The 19,602-nt window shown below is 42.2% G+C and overlaps 1 protein-coding gene across 3 annotated transcripts in view; it reads right to left on the bottom strand.

Moving 5' to 3' along the window:
• Positions 1–19,602, bottom strand: part of ZCCHC2 (zinc finger CCHC-type containing 2) — a 139,425-nt gene that overhangs the window by 46,204 nt on the left and 73,619 nt on the right. For all 3 annotated transcript variants that reach the window (XM_089674863.1, XM_089674865.1, XM_089674864.1), the window contains exons 6-7: positions 10,119–10,210; positions 1,954–2,025 (exon numbers count right to left, since the gene is read on the bottom strand). In XM_089674863.1, coding sequence (XP_089530989.1) covers positions 1,954–2,025; positions 10,119–10,210 — 164 coding nt within the window. The remainder of the gene's footprint in view (positions 1–1,953; positions 2,026–10,118; positions 10,211–19,602) is intronic.

Genomic DNA, 19,602 nt, shown 5'->3' with positions numbered 1-19,602 from the left:
ATCGTTGGTGTCAGTGGGAGGAATAATGCCCCATGATTGGTATCAGTGACACCAATGATGGGGCACTATTCCGCCCACTGACACTTGCTGACCTCTGTTCCAGTATGGTGCTGCTGCAGCCAGCATATGTGGTTGCAGCAGCACCTAAGCACGGCACACTTACCTGCATCTCCTTCACTCGATTTTCGCAGGGCCGCTCAGCTCCGCCTCCTCGCCGGTGATTGGCCGCCTGTGTGCCTTTCCTGAGCTACAGTTCTGGCGGCCAATCACCGGTGAGAAGGCGGAGCCGAGCAGCCGCATGAACATCCAGTGGACGAACCGAATGAAGGAGCAGCCGTGCTTCCTGGACCGGATCGTCGTGGGACCGGAGCCAGGTAAGAGACAGCAGCCCCCTGCCCACCCCTGTACTTACCGTAGTTTCCCTTCTGTTGGAAAGAGGGGGGGAGCCATCTGCAGACGCTGACTCGAGTATACGCCGAGGGGGCCGTTTTTCAGCACAAAAAATGTGCTGAAAAACTCGGCTTATACTCGAGTATATACGGTACTTTTTCACCAATTATGTGATGAGCATTGATCAATATGGTTTAATATGGAGTTACGTTATTTTTTTCATACACATTTTTGTATTGATCACTACAGAGATATTGGTTTTGCCTACCTTTTAGATTAATTAATTTTGTAATTCCTTTGTGTCCGGAAAATAGGTTTCTTTATTCCCTTTTTGCACTAAGCACACAATTGTTTTGTGTTTATAATAAAAGAAATAGGAAACATTTTAACTAGGGATGCACTGAAATTTCGGTTGCCGAAATTTCGGCCGTTGGCCAATATGAAAAAAAAACACCGATACAGGTGCAGAAAAAATCCTGCCCCTCGCCGCTGCCCACCCGCCGTCACCGCCATCAGCCATAGCTGAGAAAGCATCGAACGATCCCGGCGCTGGGAATAGAGATTGGTGAAGGAAAGATGGCCTCCACTCCTCTCTATGCCCTGGAGGACCGGAGTGATGTTTAAAGTGCCCCCATCCCCCCGTGCTCGCACGTAGTGGTAAAAGCATACGTAGGCCATGCCCACATATGTAAATGGTGTTCAAACCACACACGTGAGGTATAGCCACGAACGTCAGAGCAAGAGAAATATTTCTCGCACTAAACCTTCTCTAACTTTACACTGCTAACCTGTAGAAGTTTTTAAAGCATCACCCATGGAGATTTTTAAGTATCGCAGTTTCACGCCATTCCACGAGTGTGCGCAATTTTAAAGTGTAACAGGTTGGGTATATATTTACTTCCCGTAACATCCTCTTTCATATATTACAAAAAATTGGGGTTTTTTGTTTTGTTTTTTCTCCAAAAAATATTCATTTTTAAAAACTGCGCTTTTTGGTTTTGGCCAAGTACATTTTGAATTTTTGTTTTCAGCACCAGAATTTTCATTTCGGTGCACCACTAATTTTAACAGCAACTCCACTGCCCCAAGCGCACAAATACGAATGCACCTTTCACAAGTGAGCACAGTTTTAAGGCTTGACATGTTTAGTATTTATTTACTTGATAACAGATGTTTGGTATCTATATACTAAGACACCATCTCCTATATTTTACAAAAAAAAATTGTGTTTGTGCACCTTAAAAGTAATGTTAAGTTAGATCTTCCTAAAAATACAGATTTGATAAACAGTTGCGCAAATAAGATGCAACATTAAAAAAATTGCAACTGCCACCATTTTATTTTACAGAGCTTCTGGCTTTCAGGTAATATATTAACTGTTTGGGGGCTTTAAGTAATTTTCTAGCAAAAAAAAAGTGCAGATTTTAACGTGTGTGAAAAATGAAACATTTTATTTATCAGCAAGCAGTGCAAAGAACATGAAATACGTCTTACATTATATAAATGTAGGAACAAAAACTTGAGAGAAATAAAATTCAACACTAGATTCTTCAGGAATCTTACCTTCCTCTTGACTAGAAGTCTCAGAACTGTCTTCAGACGTTTTACAACACTTTGAGCCTGCCTGCAAATGACCTGGTAACAAACAAGAAAAAACACTGCTGAGACCATTACATTATTACATTTACAAAATTGATGATAGTTCTAAGTGAAAAGTAATTGCTAAATCTGCATTACTCAGATATATCCCAACCCCTTATCTGAGACACCATATAAATCCACTGTCAAAATACTTGAACTGCTGGCAATAGCATATGTTGGGATGTGTTATTGGCACAGAAATTACTTTTTAAATGTAAACGTGACATTTTGGATGTACAGTACAGGACACAGGCTTGATATTCAAAGACACAGTGTTGTAGGTTGGCACCTTCAGGCAATGTCTGCACCTTCAGACAATGGCAAAGCTTTTGATTACATGCCACCCCCCTAACCCACTTCGTTGAGTTCTGTTTTCTAGCAAGCAATGCAGAGGGACACAGGAACATAGGGAAGGGGAACCTGTGTCCTGTATTATGCTCCAAGATACAAAATTTGGAGACAAATCAAAAATGTATTTAACAGTACAGGACACATGCTTAATATTCATAGATCCTGGAACATCCAGGATGCTCACACTGTGCCAACAAGCCGAACAAGTTTGCGACCGAAAGCTGCATCTGCTCAGGATTAATTATCCACCTCATAAAGCTTATAAAAAGGTACGAACAGAAAGGCAGCACAGTGGCTAAGTGGTTAACACTTCTGCCTAGAAGTACTAGGGTCATCAGTTCAAATTCCAACCACAGCCCTACCTGCATAGAGTTTTCATGCTTTCCCTGTGCTTGCTTGGGTTTCTTCCGGATACTCCCGTTTCCTCCCACACTCCAAAGACATGCTGGTAGGTTAATTGGCTTCGGTATGGCCCTAGTATGTGTATGTATGAATGAGAGCTAAGGATCTTAGAAGCTCCCTGAAGGCAGACCACCCTAGACAAATGCCTTGTTTGCCTCGCGGTAAATACACAGCTGCAGACAAGTAATAACAGCCTTAGCTTGCTCTGTCTAAGTCCTGTCCCCAGGGCTTAATCATGGAGATGGGGCCATTTCCGTGGTTGAGGAGATATATCCCATCATGAGCTGCTAATGTAGTTAACCAAAAAAGCCACAAAAGGCAGTGTTTTAAAAAGAAATAAGGATAAGGTAAAAAGGAGCTCTGTCTAGTGTGTGATGCACGTCTCTAGATTAATCACCACTTTCAGAAGCTTCATATATAGTAGGAAGTATTATTATTATTATACAGTATTTATAAAGTGCCAATGGTTCGCTCAGCGCTGTACATTACAAAGGGGGACAGAACATGTGACAGAATACCAATACAATGCAAAACATGAGGGGATCGAGGGCCCTGCTCTTTCGAGCTTACAATCTAGGAGGGAGGGGATAGTGGTACAGGAGGAGATAGCTGTGGGGGATGGAGTGGTAGGAAGAGTGGAGGAGGTCGGCAGGTTAGCAGGGGGTGGGGTAGGCTTCCCTGAAGAGATGTGTTTTCAGGGTACGCCTCAAGGAGAGGAGAGTAGGTGATAATCTGATGGGTTGGGGCAGGGAGTTCCAGAGGATGGGTGACACCCTGGAGAAGTCCTGGAGGCGGGCATGGGAGGAGGAGACCAGGGAACTAGAGAGAAGGAGGTCTTGTGAGGAGCGGAGTGTGCGTGCTGGGTGGTACTTGGATATTAGGTCAGTGATGTAGTTCGGGGCAGTATGGTGGACAGCTTTGTACGTCAGTGTTAGGATTTTGAATTTGATCCGTTGCGCAATCGGAAGCCAGTGGAGGGATTGGCAGAGGGGGGGTGGCGGAGATGGAGCAGTTGGAAAGGTGAATGAGTCTGGCAGCCGTATTCATGATCGACTGAAGCGGGATAGCCAGCGGCGAGGCAGGCCAGTGAGGAGGGAGTTGCAGTAGTCGAGTCGTGATATGATGAGGGAGTGGATGAGCCGTTTAGTGGTTTCTGGGGTTAGGAACGTGCGTATTTTGGCGATGTTGCGGAGGTGGAGTCTGCACGAGTTTGTTAAAGATTGGACTTGGGGCTGGAAGGGTAGGTTGGAGTTCAGAATGACACCAAGTACTCTGGCCTGCGGGGCTGGTTTGATGGTGGCGTTGTTGGATGTGACGGAGAAGTCAATGGGGGGTGGTGTCCGGGCTGGGGGGAAGACAAGAAACTCGGTTTTGGAGAGGTTCAGTTTAAGGAAGTGGAGAGACATCCAGTCCGATATGTCGCTCAGTAGGTGTGTGATTCGGGCGGAGACTGAGGGGGTGAGGTGGGGGGTTGAGAGATAGATTTGTGTGTCGTCGGCATAGAGGTGGTAGTTGAAGCCGTGAGAGTGTATGAGTTGGCCAAGGGAGGAGGTGTAGATGGAGAAGAGAAGGGGCCCGAGGACAGAGCCTTGAGGGACCCCAACAGAGAGGGGGAGTGAGGGGGAGGTGGTAGCATTATAGGTAACGCTGAAAGAGCGTTGTGACAGGTAGGATGAGAGCCAGGAGAGAGCAGAATCTCTGAGGCCGAGGGAGTGTAGTTTTTTGAGGAGGAGGGGGTGGTCGACTGTGTCGAAGGCCACAGAGAGGTCAAGGAGTAGGAGCACTGAATAATGGCCATTAGCTTTGGCGGTTAGCAAGTCGTTGGAGAGTTTGAGTAAGGCAGTTTCGGTGGAGTGTAGGGGACGGAAGCCGGACTGTAGGGGATCGAGGAGGTTGTTGTCGTTGAGGTGAGAGCTTAGGCGGGTGTAGACTAGGCGCTCGAGGAGTTTAGATGTAAATGGGAGCAGGGAGATGGGTCTGAGGTTGTTTGGGTCATTGGGGTCCAGGGAGGGCTTTTTAAGTATGGGGGTGATGTGTGCATGTTTCAGAGGAAGTATGAACATAATTAGACACACTAAGGTGTTAGCATATTAGAGGCTTGAATACGCAGGGAAGAAGGAAGACGGGAAAGGCTGAAAAAAAAGAGGGAACAGAGAGTAGATGGAAAAGGGACTATTCAGAAGTATGGGTGGTCTCGTATTCAGTTACATAATTGTCTGGTAGTCATACTAACATATTGTATGCTGCAGATAACACATGTTATCACATAGATCACAAACCTAGTTTGACAGTTGACCAATTGTTTGATTTGAGTCGAATAACCATTTGAACACTATAATATGTGAATCACCCAGATAAAACTCGTAGCCCCGAATTGAAATATGCCTGTAGTATGTAGCCATGCTCTCATAATTTTCTTAGAACGGAACAGGCTAGGTGAGACTATGTTGCTGACGATTCATGCATTTCTAGCCACAAAGTTGACCCCTTTGTCTATTATCTTTCTGTTCCTAGGGTCCCTATATAAAATGGAAAGATATCTAGAAACAAGTAGATGTCTTGAACTTTTGGACTTTAAAGTGTGGAGAACACAGAGGGTGATGTGTTATAATAAAATTCACCCCTCCTTTCCTGTCATTTATGTGAGTGGCTTCCCAAGAGACCTGTTCTTGAGATGCCTCGTGTAAGCATATTCACTTTTGATCGCTAACTTGTTGTACACACGTTTCACAAATCTAGAATCCATCTGAGATGCCTCTATCAAAGTTGGCCCGAATGGACCAATTGCGTTTCGCGCTAATAAACTGGCTTCTGATTGTCTTCGATCACATGTGGAGGGTGGCAGCTTGACGCATTCAAAAGTGAATTTTTAGACATTGTTTTTCTATATGAACGCAGGATGATGTTACTGGGAAATCCAACCTGGGTGATGTCCAAGTTATTAACCATATATTGTGCAAAATTATTGACATCGGAAATGGTGGAAAATTTCTGGTCTCAGAGTGCCACCTGATGGCCAAGTTAAGCTGGTGCTTATACAGATAATTAATCAATCAATAATTTGATCTTCCAATAAGTAAATAATACCAGCTACACCCTCTTGGCAGGTTTTTTATAGAGGTATTGTTTTCAATATATAGTAAGCTCAGGGAGACAGAGGATAGACATTCAAGATCAAAGATATATATTCAAGAGGACATCATCTCATCCATCATCAGATATCCCAAGACACACATCTTCCATCTTGGCTAGACTCCATTTTGAGAAGACAATCTCAACATTAGGCTCAGCAAATCTCCACCCTTTGATCGTCAGCCATCTTTGAGGGCTTGGTCAGCAGCCATTCCAAGGTCTATCTGTTCTACCCAGTGATTCACTATGTTTGCTTTTGAAGGGTAACTATAGTTTGATCAAATTGATGTTTTTGTTAGTTTCCCGTTTACAATAGTTTTACCAAGTAATTTGCTACCCCCCTCATGATATCCTAGCCCCTAATGACTAGGTTATTTTTAGTTTAGCTGTATTGACATAATTTTAAAACAGACTTCACTCTTTGATCCAGCTGCAGTAGACCAAAGGATATAACTGGTCAAATGTAGATTGTCTGCCAAAGTTAACAAAACTAGTTAGGGTACCAGCAGGATGGAAATAATTGTTCACTCTAATAGTATACAGATGTGATAACAGATAATTATAATTTAGAAATTCATTGCGACATATCCCAATTTCACTTATTTATGTTGTTTGTAAAGTGACTTCTGTCAAAGGTTACATTATTTTTACAGCTCGAAGTCCCTTCTTTTACCCAATTTTATTGTGTTTAACCATTTCCATACCGGGCACTTTTACCCCCTTCCTGCCCAGGCCATTTTTCAGGTCTCAGCGCTCTCACACTTTGAATGACAATTGCGCGGTCATACAACATTGTACCCAAACTAAAATTTTAGCATTTTCTTCACACAACTAGAGCTTTCTTTTGGTGGTATTTAATCACCACTGGGGTTTTTATTTTTTGCTAAGTTAACAAAAAAAGACCGAAAATTTTGAAGAAAAAAAAAAACACGTTTTTCTTTGTTTCTGTTATAAAAGTTTGCAAATAAATAATTGTTCTTCATAAATTTAGGTCGAGATGTATTCTGCTACATGTCTTTGGTGAAAATAACCCAAATTAGGATGTATTTTTTAGTCTGTAGGAAAGTTAGAGTTCACAAACTATGGGATATATCTGAATATTGATCAATGCTGAAGTACTGACAGCCAATCTAATTTCTTGAGGTCCAAGAATGTCAGAACAGTACAGATATCCCCCAAATGACCAAATTTTGCAAAGTAGACAGTCCGACGTACTTCATAAGAGGCATGACAAGTTTTTTGAAGTTGTATTTTTTTTGTCAGAATTTTTCGGAAAATTAAAAAATTAAAAAAATTATTTTCACTATTTTTTTTTACATACTGTCATCAGTGCAGTACAGCGTCATCATATAACTGCCATGGCGGCGATCAGGGACACTGACTGGTGACAGTATGAAAAAAAAAAAAATTCTTTTTATTTTGTTTAATTTTTTATTACATTTTTTTAAAGATTTTTTTTCATATTTCACTATGACCAAAGTAGTACAATGTTACCATAGTAACATTGTACTACTTTGGGGAAGTGATCAGTATTTTTTTTTTTTTTTTTTTTTTTTTTTTTTACACAATTTGCTTATAGCAAAGAATTACTTTGCTATAAGCAAGCATTTACCTGAATGACATCGATTCATTCAGGTCTTTTTTTTTTTTGTGCTTAGCTGTGATTTGGCCACAGCGAATCACATGACACAGCTGGGCTGTAATTGGCCCAGCTTGTGCATGTGATCGCTGTGACCATTCACAGCTAGGCACACTAGTATAGATGGCATGAATGAAGCTATCCATTGTATACAACTGTCATGTGACCTGCTGTAATTGGTCACAGCAGGTCACATGGTACCGGCAACGGGGCCGGTACTCAGATCGGTCATCGGCCGTGTCCGAGGTACACGGCCGGTGACAGATCACGCCGCTGCACGGCTCTGCAGGCGCGCAAACTGCTTGTGTCCGGGAGGACGCCATATGGCAGGCATTTTTGAAAGGTCATGCTTGCGAGAATTGCAGGTGAATTCTTAATTTTTTAAAAATAGTTAGTGGCATCCTAAATGCATCCTGCAGATTCGTGTTTTTGCACAGCAAAATATGCCACAAACGCGCCAAAACGCCAATCAAGATGTTTTTTGGCAAATGTGAGATCAGCCTTTGTGTTCTTTTTTGGTCAACAGTAGCTTTTGCTTTGGAACTCTCCCATGGATGCCATTTTTGCCCAGCCTCTTTCTTATTGTTGAATTAACCTTAACTGAGGCAAATGAGGCCTGGAGTTCTGTAGATGTTGTTCTGGGTTATTTTATGACCTCCTGGATATGTTGTTGTTGTACTCTTATTGGTAGGCTGGCCACTCCTGGGAAGGTCCACCACTGTTCCAAGTTTTCTCCATTTGTGGATAATGGCTCTCACCATGGTTCAATGGAAACCCAAATCCTTAGAAATAGCTTTGTAACCCTTTCCAGACTGAAACATGCCAATCACTTTCTCATCTTTTCTTGAATTTCTTTAGAATTTTTTTTTTTTTTTTTTTTATTCAACAGGTCTGGCAGTATTCGGGCCTGGGCATGGCAAGGAAAGGGGGGGGGGATTTTTTTTCCACATAGGGCCATGCAGGTTTGAGCAGCTTTTACCCTTAATAAATGAAGGCATCACTTAAAAACTGCATTTTTTTTGTACCTACTCGGGCTTTGTGTAATATTAAAATTTGTTTGATGAGTTGAAACATTTAAGTGTGACAAATATGCAAAAAGAAGGAAAAAAAAAAATCAGGAAAGGGGCAAATATTTTTTTACAGCACTGGATAAATATATTTATTTTGTAACAATGGTATTTTATGATCTTTTAATATGTTGTAAATAAAAAGGTTTTTACACATCATGCAAAGATTTTTGCCTGTACAAGTTCTATTTAGATAGGGAAGGTTAGGTCAGTGGTCGGCAAGCCGCGGCTCGCGAGCCACATGCGGCTCTTTGCACACTTTAATGCGGCTCTTCTGTGTGCCGGGCGCCCGCTCCCCTCCCTCCTCTCGGGCGGCCGCCCCAAAAGTCAGGACTCTGCAGCTAGCCCAGCAATGGGCAAACTACGGCCCGGCGGACCTTTTAATCCGGCCCGCGGAGCGTGGCAAACATTGGCTGTCAGGATGTAGGCGGGGCAGCGTGACGAACTCCTCTCCTCTCACAGTCCGCCCTGAAGACCGGAACGGCGCGGGAACACGGCGAGAGGAACGTGCGGAGCAAAGGTAAGTGAATTGACACAATATGGGGAATGAATTACTATAGGGGGGATGAATTACTATATGGGAGATGAATTACTATATGGGGGGTTAATTACTATGGGGGATGAATTACTATATGGGGGATGAATTACTATGGGGGATGAATTACTATGGGGGATGAATTACTATGGGGGATGAATTACTATATGGGGGATGTATATTCAGTTTTAAAAATGTGGCTCTCAAAATAAATTTCAATCGTGGTTTTGGCGAGATTTGGCTCAGTTGAAAAAAAAGGTTGCTCACCACTGGGTTAGGTAGTCTGATTTCAGAGAGGTCAAGGGCAGGAGTGTGGGCAATACCGCTGGTATAGTTTTAAATAGGTTGGGGAAGTTGTGCTTTTTTGTACATTTTTGGATCAAACTGTTTGAAACTTGTGTATCTAATAAATCTTGATATTTGGGTAGGGTATGTTGCCCTGTGCTGTTTTTTCTATATAAAATTCTTATTTGTATACATGATTTATTCTTATTTGTATACATTTACACATTTAGTAGGGCACATGCCCAGATAGTTTTCAGATTAGAACCCCCATCTATCGGATATGGAAGATATTTTTATTATTATTAATCTAATGGAGAAATTACCCATGGAAAATGACACTTACATCCCTCTCTTCTTGTATAGGTGTTAAAGGAAATGGTGGGGGGGATCTCAATTGGGTCAAAAAAATAAATAAAATCTGAGTTCTGAGAATGAAAATCTTTAGGGGGAAAAAAAAAAAGAAACCTTAATTGTAAATTTATTTTATTCAACAAACTGTGTGATATATATGATGTTTATATATGAGGTGCAAAGCTCACACTAGCTTGTGTCATATTACTAGTGATCATATTCCACCTGTTCAGTGTAATTGCCACTTAGCCCAAAATAGATCAGCCACAGGGACTTGGAACGAACACACACACATCATAATTATTTATTTATTTTTTTAACTTACTGGAATGTCCAGTTTCTGTCCGCACAATATGGAAGAACTTGCACACTCTCCTATTCTGCAGGAGCGCCTGGGACGGGGATGAAAATATTTGCCTAAAAGAAGAAAGTAAAAAAAGAATTTTGACTTCTTGCATGTATAATTCCTATCTTGGAATACAGTACAAAACAAGGTTTTACATTCGGAGACCATGGGTCTATGCAAGTAATCTTGGACAAAAAAATATAAAAAACCTCTTACTGGCCACTTTTAATGCATGTTTATATAACCACATCCACCCTGTGAAACTCAAGTTTTTTATGCAAGGAGTGACAAGAGAACACAAAGGGGATAGGCATGTGCCCTGTACAGTACACAAAGTTAAGGAATTTATAGGTAAGTCAAAATTTCTATTATCTTAATCGTACAGGACACAGGGATTATACTCAGATCATAGAACATTCAAATTCAGTAAACTGAGGGGTAGGCAACCATAAAGCAGACAGAACCATCATTCCCACAAAAAACAAAGGTTAAGGAACCTGAAAACCTGCAGGTGTGAGGACAACTTGAAGTACCTTGCCCCAAAAGCTCACACCAGTTGAGGCCTGAACATCGACCTGGTAAAACTTGGAAAACAAGTGAACAGAGGACTAGGTGGTGCTTGATCCTGAAAAGTGTAAGAGACACCAAAAGACCTTTTGGAAAATACACTGCATCTGAGCTCCAAAAACCCTATTTAATTCATTTTTAATATTAAAAGCAAACTCACACATTCATCTCTCTACATGCTTTATTTTGCTGAGAAATCACTCTGAAAAGCACTCCCTAGCATTTCTAGCCTTGGCCACCTTTAGTAAGGGCAGATGATTCATGTAGCATTTACTTCCTGGAATATGTCTGCCCCCAGCTCAGCCATGCAAGCAGGAGGGTGTACTTAGCTGAGAAAACCCCTCCTCCCCTTCTGAAGTCTCCTGGGATGTATGACATCACTTGTCTAGGCATGGGACCCAGGAAGTAACGGAAGAAATGTAAAAAAAAAAAAAAAAAAAAAAAAAAAAAAAAGGTTTAAAACAATATACCTTCCTATCTATTTGCTAATGCTAACAGCATAAGGATTAAAAAAGCCAATGTTGACAGAGAGAAAAGCTTTCTTTAAGGACATAGATCCTGGAGATAAGTTGCCCGATTCACCTGGCAATGGAGGAGTGGGAGGAGGCACGATGTCCTCTACGAGAGCCTGCATTGAAGACAAAAATGAACAGAAGTTGTGGCAGCCAGGTAAATTTATCTACCACCTTGAAGAGAAAAGGAGGTCTTGGTCTCAAGACTACCTTGTCGCTGTGCAATACAAGAAAAAACTCTTTACAAGAATGGGCTAACAGCTTAAAAACACACCTAACAGACAAAAACTCTCAAAGGAATATCTTTAATAGATTTAAAAGGTTGTCTCTACGGTGCAGAGAGCACAGTGTTGAGGATACTAAGGCAATACAGGGGGTCGACAAGGGGGATTTATATGAGCAAACACCCTTAAGAAAATCTTGATTGAAGGTTGCAAAGCAAGAGATATCTGCAAGAGAACGGATAAGGCAGAAACCTTAAAGGGTACTCAGGGCAAGATGTTGGTCAGGACAAGATAGATAGGATTCTCACAGAAGGATGGCAGTACCCTTCATGAGATCTATGGTAGCTGCCACCTGTGGCAAAAAATAGGGGATCTGTCTTGAGTATGAGCCTGTCTGCAAAAACTGTTAGAAAAGGCTCTTTAATGTATAAGGCCTGCAAGCTCACTGACTCTCCTGGCTGAAGTGATGGCCACTAAGAAGGCTACTCTGAACGTCAAAAACTTCACTAATGTTTCTTCCAATTTCTTAAAATGGCCTCAAAGAACCTCTTAAACCATAGCATTTTTGCTCAAAAGAAAGTTGAGAAAAACCACCAATGCAGCAGAATGGAATTTGAGAATACTTACTGAAAGTCCTCCGCTGTGCCCTGTAAAAAATCTAGAACAGTAGCCAGCTGCCTGGAGTTTTTGTTTTCCAGAGTTATTACTGCAAAGTATTTCTTCTAGATTTTAGTGTAAAATTTTTCTAGTTACCGGTTTTCTACTCTTTAGCAGGGTATCAACTACCGGAGTATAGAAGCCTTTGCTTAACCACTTGCTCCCCGTCCTCTAGCAGAAATACTGCTACAGGGCGGCAGGGCTGCAAAAAAAGATGTATATATACCTGATTTGCATTTCCAGGTAGGGGGCGCACGCCACCATTGGCTGCTACAGATGTCAATCACCAGGTAACGGCCGGAGATTCTCCGCCGGCACCCAACGATCCCCAAGTAACACTGACAGGGGAGAGACCTGTGTATAAACGCAGGTCTCTTTCCTGCCAGCAAGAACATGCTGCTGTGTATTTCTCTGCAGAGAAATACACGACAGCATGTTTCCCTAGTAAAATACACACAGAACATTATGTAAAAACACACACAGGACACAGTTAACCCTTTGACTGCCCCAGATGTTAACCCCTTCCTGCCCAATGTTATTAGCACAGTGTCCGTGTTTTTTATTAGCACTGATCACTGTATTAGTGTCCTTGGGATGTCAGTGGCAGTTAGTTCCCACCCAGTGTCAGAATGCCCGCCGCAGTCCCCCAGTCCCGCTATAAGTCACTGATAGCCACCATTACTAGTATAAAAAAAATAAAAATAAATACAAATTCCAGTATATATCTATATCTATCTACATACAACGCTTGCCAAACACTATAGGGGCATTTGCAAGCATTGGTAAAAAAGCCAAGTGTGAACGAGCCCTAACAGCAGGTAGTCATCACATCTCCATACCATAGATCATGTTCGGGGAATCAAAAAAGGAAATCATGGTGCAGTACGTTTAAAACCAAAATGTTTTATTAAAATGTCAGAAACGCACTCACAAACAGGGTGTCTAGCCGACACCAGCAATGACAGCCTCAACAAAACAGGGACAAGCCTCGCTCACCGCGATATCACAGCCAACAGTCTACGAGGAGCATCCAGACGTCACATCCAAAAGAAGCCCCGCTTCATGGCAGGCAAGGCTTAGTCCTCCACCATTCCCATGGCTTGGAGATAGGGGTAATGTCACCCTGCAAGCTGCCTGCCCCCCCCCCCCCCCCCCAATATGACTTCCGGTGCTGGACCTTGCCCTCTATAATGATAGCGGGCGCCCGGCACTCCCGGTGTCAGCGCAGTCTTTCCATCTTTGCCACGTCCTTTCCAGCAGCCCTTACCTTGCCAATTGCAAGATGGCCGCTGTACATTCCCCTCTTTCGGGTCTGATGCGATCTTGCCCGATATCCACTCTGCCCTTATCAGCCATCTTAGAACGATGACCACAGTAGAAGAAAGAAGAGGAAAAGTCTGCAACACAAGACAGACTCCAGAACCTCCAGGTTTGTCTGCGTGAGTCAGCGGAGGGGATGCGGTGGGACAGTATAGCAAGCTCAGGACCTCCTGGCCGGCAACCAGGTTAGTCCCCTCCACGCTTTGCAAAGCCTCCCGACCTGAGCTGCAGAAAACATTCATTCCCATTAAAGGGCATACAACCTGGAAACAGAAAAGAGCCCACAGAGGGAACCCTCCAGAAATTCCTTTATGTTCTCTCCACCCCGTGTCCCTGCAGCAGATCCCCTAGTCCCCCTTCCACAGCCAGGAGGTGGAAGGTATTCATACCCTAACAAAATAACGAACTGTAGCTGCTGTGCTTGCAACTGCAGGATGCAGAAACGCAAACATTTAGGGGGCAGCCTCTTGGGTGGCCTTTTAAACCTGTGCTTGTGTTTCCTGTAGGAGGTGGAGCCTATCTTTCATGTGACTGTCCTGGAGGATGACTTGGGAAATCCCCCTTGTCTGAGAGAAGCAATGACAGATCTTGCCAGTTCCATAAGGAATTTTGGTACACAAAGAAACTTGTTCAGAGATTTTTCAGCTCAATATGGGGTGTGTGGCCCCATTTGTTCTGGGGACTGTGAATAGGTCAAAAAAAAAAAAAAAAAAAAAAACTTGAAACCTTTCCATTGAAGGAACAGGTACAACCACTGCCTGTGACTGAAGTTGGTGTAAGGCATCAAGTAAACCTGCTTGTTTTTGAGCTGATACTAACAGTTAAGAGGGTAAAAGCACCATACACGGGCCGACTATCGGGCGGTAATGGCCAGTTCAACAGAAACTGGCCAACATTTGGCCTGTGTGTACGGCAGTCGATTGGACAGAGGCCGGACGTTCGTCCAGCTTGTCAAAGGGGCATGACCGAAAAAGTTCTGCCGATCTGCCTGTTCTAGTGGGGGGTAATCCCCGTCAGAACACAATAGCATAGCAGGGGAGATCGCTGTACTAACAATGTCTTAGTCAGTTTTTTTCGTTCAGCCCCCTAGGTTAAATGAAAAAAAAAAAAAAATTACAGTGTGTACGGGGTATAAGAAGCAAGGAGGGAGCAGAGATAAAATTTGATTTTGTTCCCCTTTGAATGAACCTCTGGCTCCAATGGCAGATTGGAGCCAGAGGTTCAAGATGTCTCCGATTCAGAATGCTGCAAAAGACAATAAACGTCCTCCCAGTCTTAGGAGTGGGGGGAGTCCCTTCAGTGTGACAAGGGATTCTGCTTAGGCTTGGTTGACTTAGGGGGTCCAATGTTTCCAAAGAAAGAAAGTACTGAGTCTAGGGTTTGTTGCTGAAGAGAGCGAAAAGACACCTTTTGCAGAGTAGAGGTGGTAGGTTGTACACTTAAGCGTTTTCTATTTTTGATGAATTTATTAAGGGATTCCCCAAATACTCATTCACCATCAAAGGGCATCTTTTACAAGTTGACTCAGCAGACCAAGTTTTGAGCACAAAATCCTACACATAGGCACACAGATCAGAGATATACTAGAGCCCTGGTGTCAAACACACGGCACATGAGCTATTGGACACCACTGACACCAATGTTGAGAGTTATTATTGCACTCACTGACAACAATGCTGGAGGTTATTATTGCACTCACAACAATACTGGGGGTTTCAGCAGTCACAATTACTTCAGTGTGCATTGCAATACACTGCGAAAAACACAGGACTAAAATTGTGGGCCTTGAGGTGCGTTACAGTCCATTAATTTTGAATGTCTACGTTAGTGTGGCTGTGTCTCTAAAGCAGAATGCAGTAGGAATTTCTGCATATGTGCTTTGTGCTATTTCAGTGGATATGGTGGGTGGAAGTGCGTCAACCAGCAGACGGGTGAAATTAAGTGGATATTGTTTATTGCACCAACAACATTGGAGACAATTACAACAGGGAGTAATGCAACAAAATTAATGCCTCCTCATTCCACTGCCTATTTCTCACTATAGCATGCCAAGCACTGTGGGTTGTTTATTAGGCCAAAAACTGGTAAACAATACAGGAAAACCCTATCTTGCCATGTCTAAATAGCTGGATCCATTCAGAGTCCAAGCTTTGCCCCTCACATTGGACATACCCCCCCGAAGGGTTTAGAGTCTGGGAACCATAGAGATGGAAACTGCTCAATAGCCCTGGGCAATAGGCATTCCAATCATGATTAAAAAAAACAAAAAAAAAACAAAACAACACACACACTTCTTCAAACAAGAAAAGGTCCATCACCCCCAAACTGGGGTATCACAGAGTGGGTGGGGTTATATAAGCATGCATCAGAGGCAGCCCTAGAAAGATTTTTGCCAGTGTCCAATCACCTGATCCTGCATATAACCCACGGTATACGAGTATAAACCCTGTGTCCTGTATGTTATGTTTAGTGACACTAAAGAACATCCCCATTCTCCTAAAATAGTCCATAATCATCTAACTACTTATAGTGATTCTAAAGGTTTACATTTTTTTGTACAAGAATAACAAATCTGTCTATACTTACCTGCTGTGTGCAGTGGTTTTGCACAGAGCAGCCCAGATCCTCCTATTCTCGGGTACCCCGCCGGCGCTCCTGGCCCATCCCTCCTGTCAGCCGACCCCACAGCAAGCTGCTTTCTATGGGGGCACCTGAGCATACACACTCCCCAGCCACTGATCTGTATGTCCATTCACACACGGAGCCGCGACTTGGCCCCGTCCCCTCTCTCTTCTCATTGGCTCACTGGTTGTGATTGACAGCAATGCCATACTGTAGATGGCAGAAATGCAGTGGAAAATGGAAACCCATGGGCACATCCTGAATAACTAAAAAATATTTCTACATATAAACCATGTGTAAATCAAAAGTAAAAATATGCTTAACCCATAAAGAGAACCTTACCCTATGTGTTAATAAGAAAAAGGTCAACCATGCTGAGGACCTTCCAAAATTTAGAAAAATAAATCAGACAAAAAAAAAAAAAAAAACCAGTACACAAAAAAAGTGTCAACACGTATAATAAACCAAATAATAGGGGATAATAGTAAATGCGTATTTTAGAAGCTTACCAAAATATATAGTCACATTTTTACACATCAGGCAAGATTGTCTTGATAGGTCAAGCATAGTTTTACTTTAGATTTACACATTACGTTTATATGTAGAAATATTTGTTTACTAGAATTCAGAATGAGCCCATAGGTTTCCCCTTTCCCCTGCACCTATACACAGTACAGCAAGTTGACCTCTTATTCTTCAGTCCTGTGGAGTTTATATAGGCTCTAAAGATGGGGCTTTTGAAATTTTATAGGTATGTACAGTCAGGTCCATAAATATTGGGACATCGACAAAATTCTAACATTTGTGGCTCTATACACCACCACAATGGATTTGAAATGAAAAAAACAAGATGTGATTTAACTGCAGACTGTCAGCTTTAATCTGAGGGTATTTACATCCAAATCAGGTTACCGGTGTAGGAATTACAACAGTTTGCATATGTGCCTCCCACTTGTTAAGGGACCAAAAGTAATGGGACAGAATAATAATCATCAGACTTTCACTTTTTAATACTTAATACCTTTTTAACACTTTTTAATACCTCTCTATTGCTAGAGAGGTTTTTCTTTTTCTCTTGGGAGAGTGCATGTCATCAGTACAGGGCTCATCAGCACTGTCGAGACAGAGGTCAGGGACTTTGCATCCTCCTAGAGCAGAAAGAAAACTCCTCCTACAAGCTTTAACTAGTGCTCAGCTGAAGTCACAAGACTGCTATATACTGCTGATGAGAAAAGGTATTTAGCAGTTTATATTTACTAAAATAGTTGCACTTCCATGTTCTCTGTACTGTGGGAGACCAGATATAGTGAATGCAGGGTTTTGGGTTTAATAACACTTTAAACTCCTGGGATATTGATCTGGTCAGTTAAGTAGCAGAGGAGGTTGTTAATCAGTTTCAGCTGCTTTGGTGTTAATGAAATGAACAGGTGCACTAGATGGGCAACAACAAGACTACCCCCAAAACAGTTTTGCATTTGGCTAGCATCAGTGTCACTACTGGTAGCATGAGGCCATACCTGGACCCTACAGAGGTTCCTCGCCTGACCTAAATCCAAAGAACACCTCTGGGATATCATGTTTCGGTCCATCCGTTGCCGCCAGGTTGCACCTCAGACTGTCCATGAGCTCAGTGATGCCCTGGACCAGATCTGGGAGGAAATACCACAGGACACCATCTGACGTCTCATTAGAAGCATGCCCTGATGTTGTCAGGCATCCATACAAGCACGTGGGGGCCATACAAACTACGGTGTACCATTTTGAGTTGCTGCAATTAAATTTCAGCAAACCGGACTAGCCTGCTGCATAATCTTTTCAACTTTGATTTTTAGGGTGTCTTTGAATTCAGTCCTCCGTAGGTTGATTATTTCCATCTAACAATTGCTCTGTGCAAAGCCACTGCATACAGCGGGTAAGTATAAACATGTTTGTTATTTTGCAAAGAAATAAAAAATTAACCTTTAGAATCACTAAGAATGGTTTATGCCAACTTTTGAGTATACAGTTGTGGACAGTCACACTTTACCTATGTGGAATGCCCTTAATCATTTATTATAAAATAGGATTTTATGTAATTTTATTGTCTCTGTGTGGTGCAAATAGACTCCCATCTTTAATTACTCCAACCTGTTTGGGTGTCTGATGGGCTCTTTGTTTTGAGATATATTTTAGGGGAAGGTACCCACTGAGAATACTGGAAGTTTTGTATGGATCCAATTTTTCATCCTTTCAGGTAGACACACATGCAGAAACAATGACTACAATAAACAGCTACCTAAAGTGGTAATAAACCTAAAAACATAATATAATTATAACACAGCTTCTGAGATGTGGTGATTGTTTTTTTGTTTTTTTTTTAGGATTTTATTCTCTATTTTTCACCTGTTAATCCAGCCAGTAAATCTCATTTTTCAACTTCCTTTAACAGACCAAGCTGTCCACCAAAAGCGGAAATTAGAGGGTTGAGACAAATCATTTACCACTGACAGGGGTACTTACAACGATCAGTTTCTTCCCATTTGTGTAAAATTTATTCCAAAAGGGTAAAAAAAAAATCTGTTGTTGTAACTGCTTAATGAGTTAGCAGTGCATCTAACACTGCCCTCTCCACAAATCGACAATGCTGCTGTCCAAAGTTGTGTTTGTCACTCCTCCATCCAGAGACAGACGTACGTTACTGGTCAGATTATTAGGAACAGAACAAAAAAAAAAAAAAAAAAGCTAATGCAGCCACCAAATTTAAGGATTGTAAACTATTTAATCCCGCTTTAGGGCAGTTCCTCAAAATGCAAAGACCCACAAATTTGGACTCCACAAGGGACAAAAAAAGGGGTAGGTACACGGTGGGAAAATCCAGTGTCAATTGTTAGACAGGATCAGTTTGGGTTTTTTTGCAGGCCAGCTGATAAGTGTGCTGGTAAATTGTTTGGGATGACATGGGACAATCCCCATACACAGTCTTAGGCAAGAGGCAGAAGGTTAACAGTCTTAACCAGTAGTAGCAAGGAAGAATCCAAACTTAACAGCGTTGACAGAAAAGCCCTAGACCAACCTTTAAGCCAGACAGGGAGGATGCCCTAGGACGGACCCTTGCTGGAATAGGCTTCCTACACTACAACATATTAAGAAGCACAAAACTAAAGTGGTAGTAAACACCAGATTTTTGTTTTTACCTACAGGTAGTCCTATAATAAAGCTTACCTGTAGGTAAAATGAATCTCTCCTAAACGTGCACCATTCAGGAGATTTTCGCTCCTTTTGACAGCCAGCCATGGCACGGGACTCGAGGCTTGGTCAGTCAGATGGCTAGACCTCATAAACCCGGAAAGAAGACCGAGTGAAAATGAAAGCCTCTGGAGCGGTGACAGCGTGCCACTGGAAGGCTTTGTTTTAAGGCAAGTCCTCTATACTGTGCTAGTAGTAGCACATTATGACATTACCTTGCAGGGGAAATTTTTTTTTTTTTTTTTTTTTAGTGCAGTTTACTACTGCTTTAAGCTGGCCATATACCTCAGTAGAATTTAGTTTAAAAATTTCAATTTTTGTAATGTTCATGCAATT

This window comes from Staurois parvus, unplaced genomic scaffold (assembly GCF_062004578.1).
Source record: "Staurois parvus isolate SC_StPar_1 unplaced genomic scaffold, SC_StPar_1.0 ptg000153l, whole genome shotgun sequence".
Classification (NCBI taxonomy): domain Eukaryota; kingdom Metazoa; phylum Chordata; class Amphibia; order Anura; family Ranidae; genus Staurois; species Staurois parvus.
The sequence above is the reverse complement of the archived record's forward strand: the minus strand, read 5'-3'. Positions and strand labels throughout refer to the sequence as shown.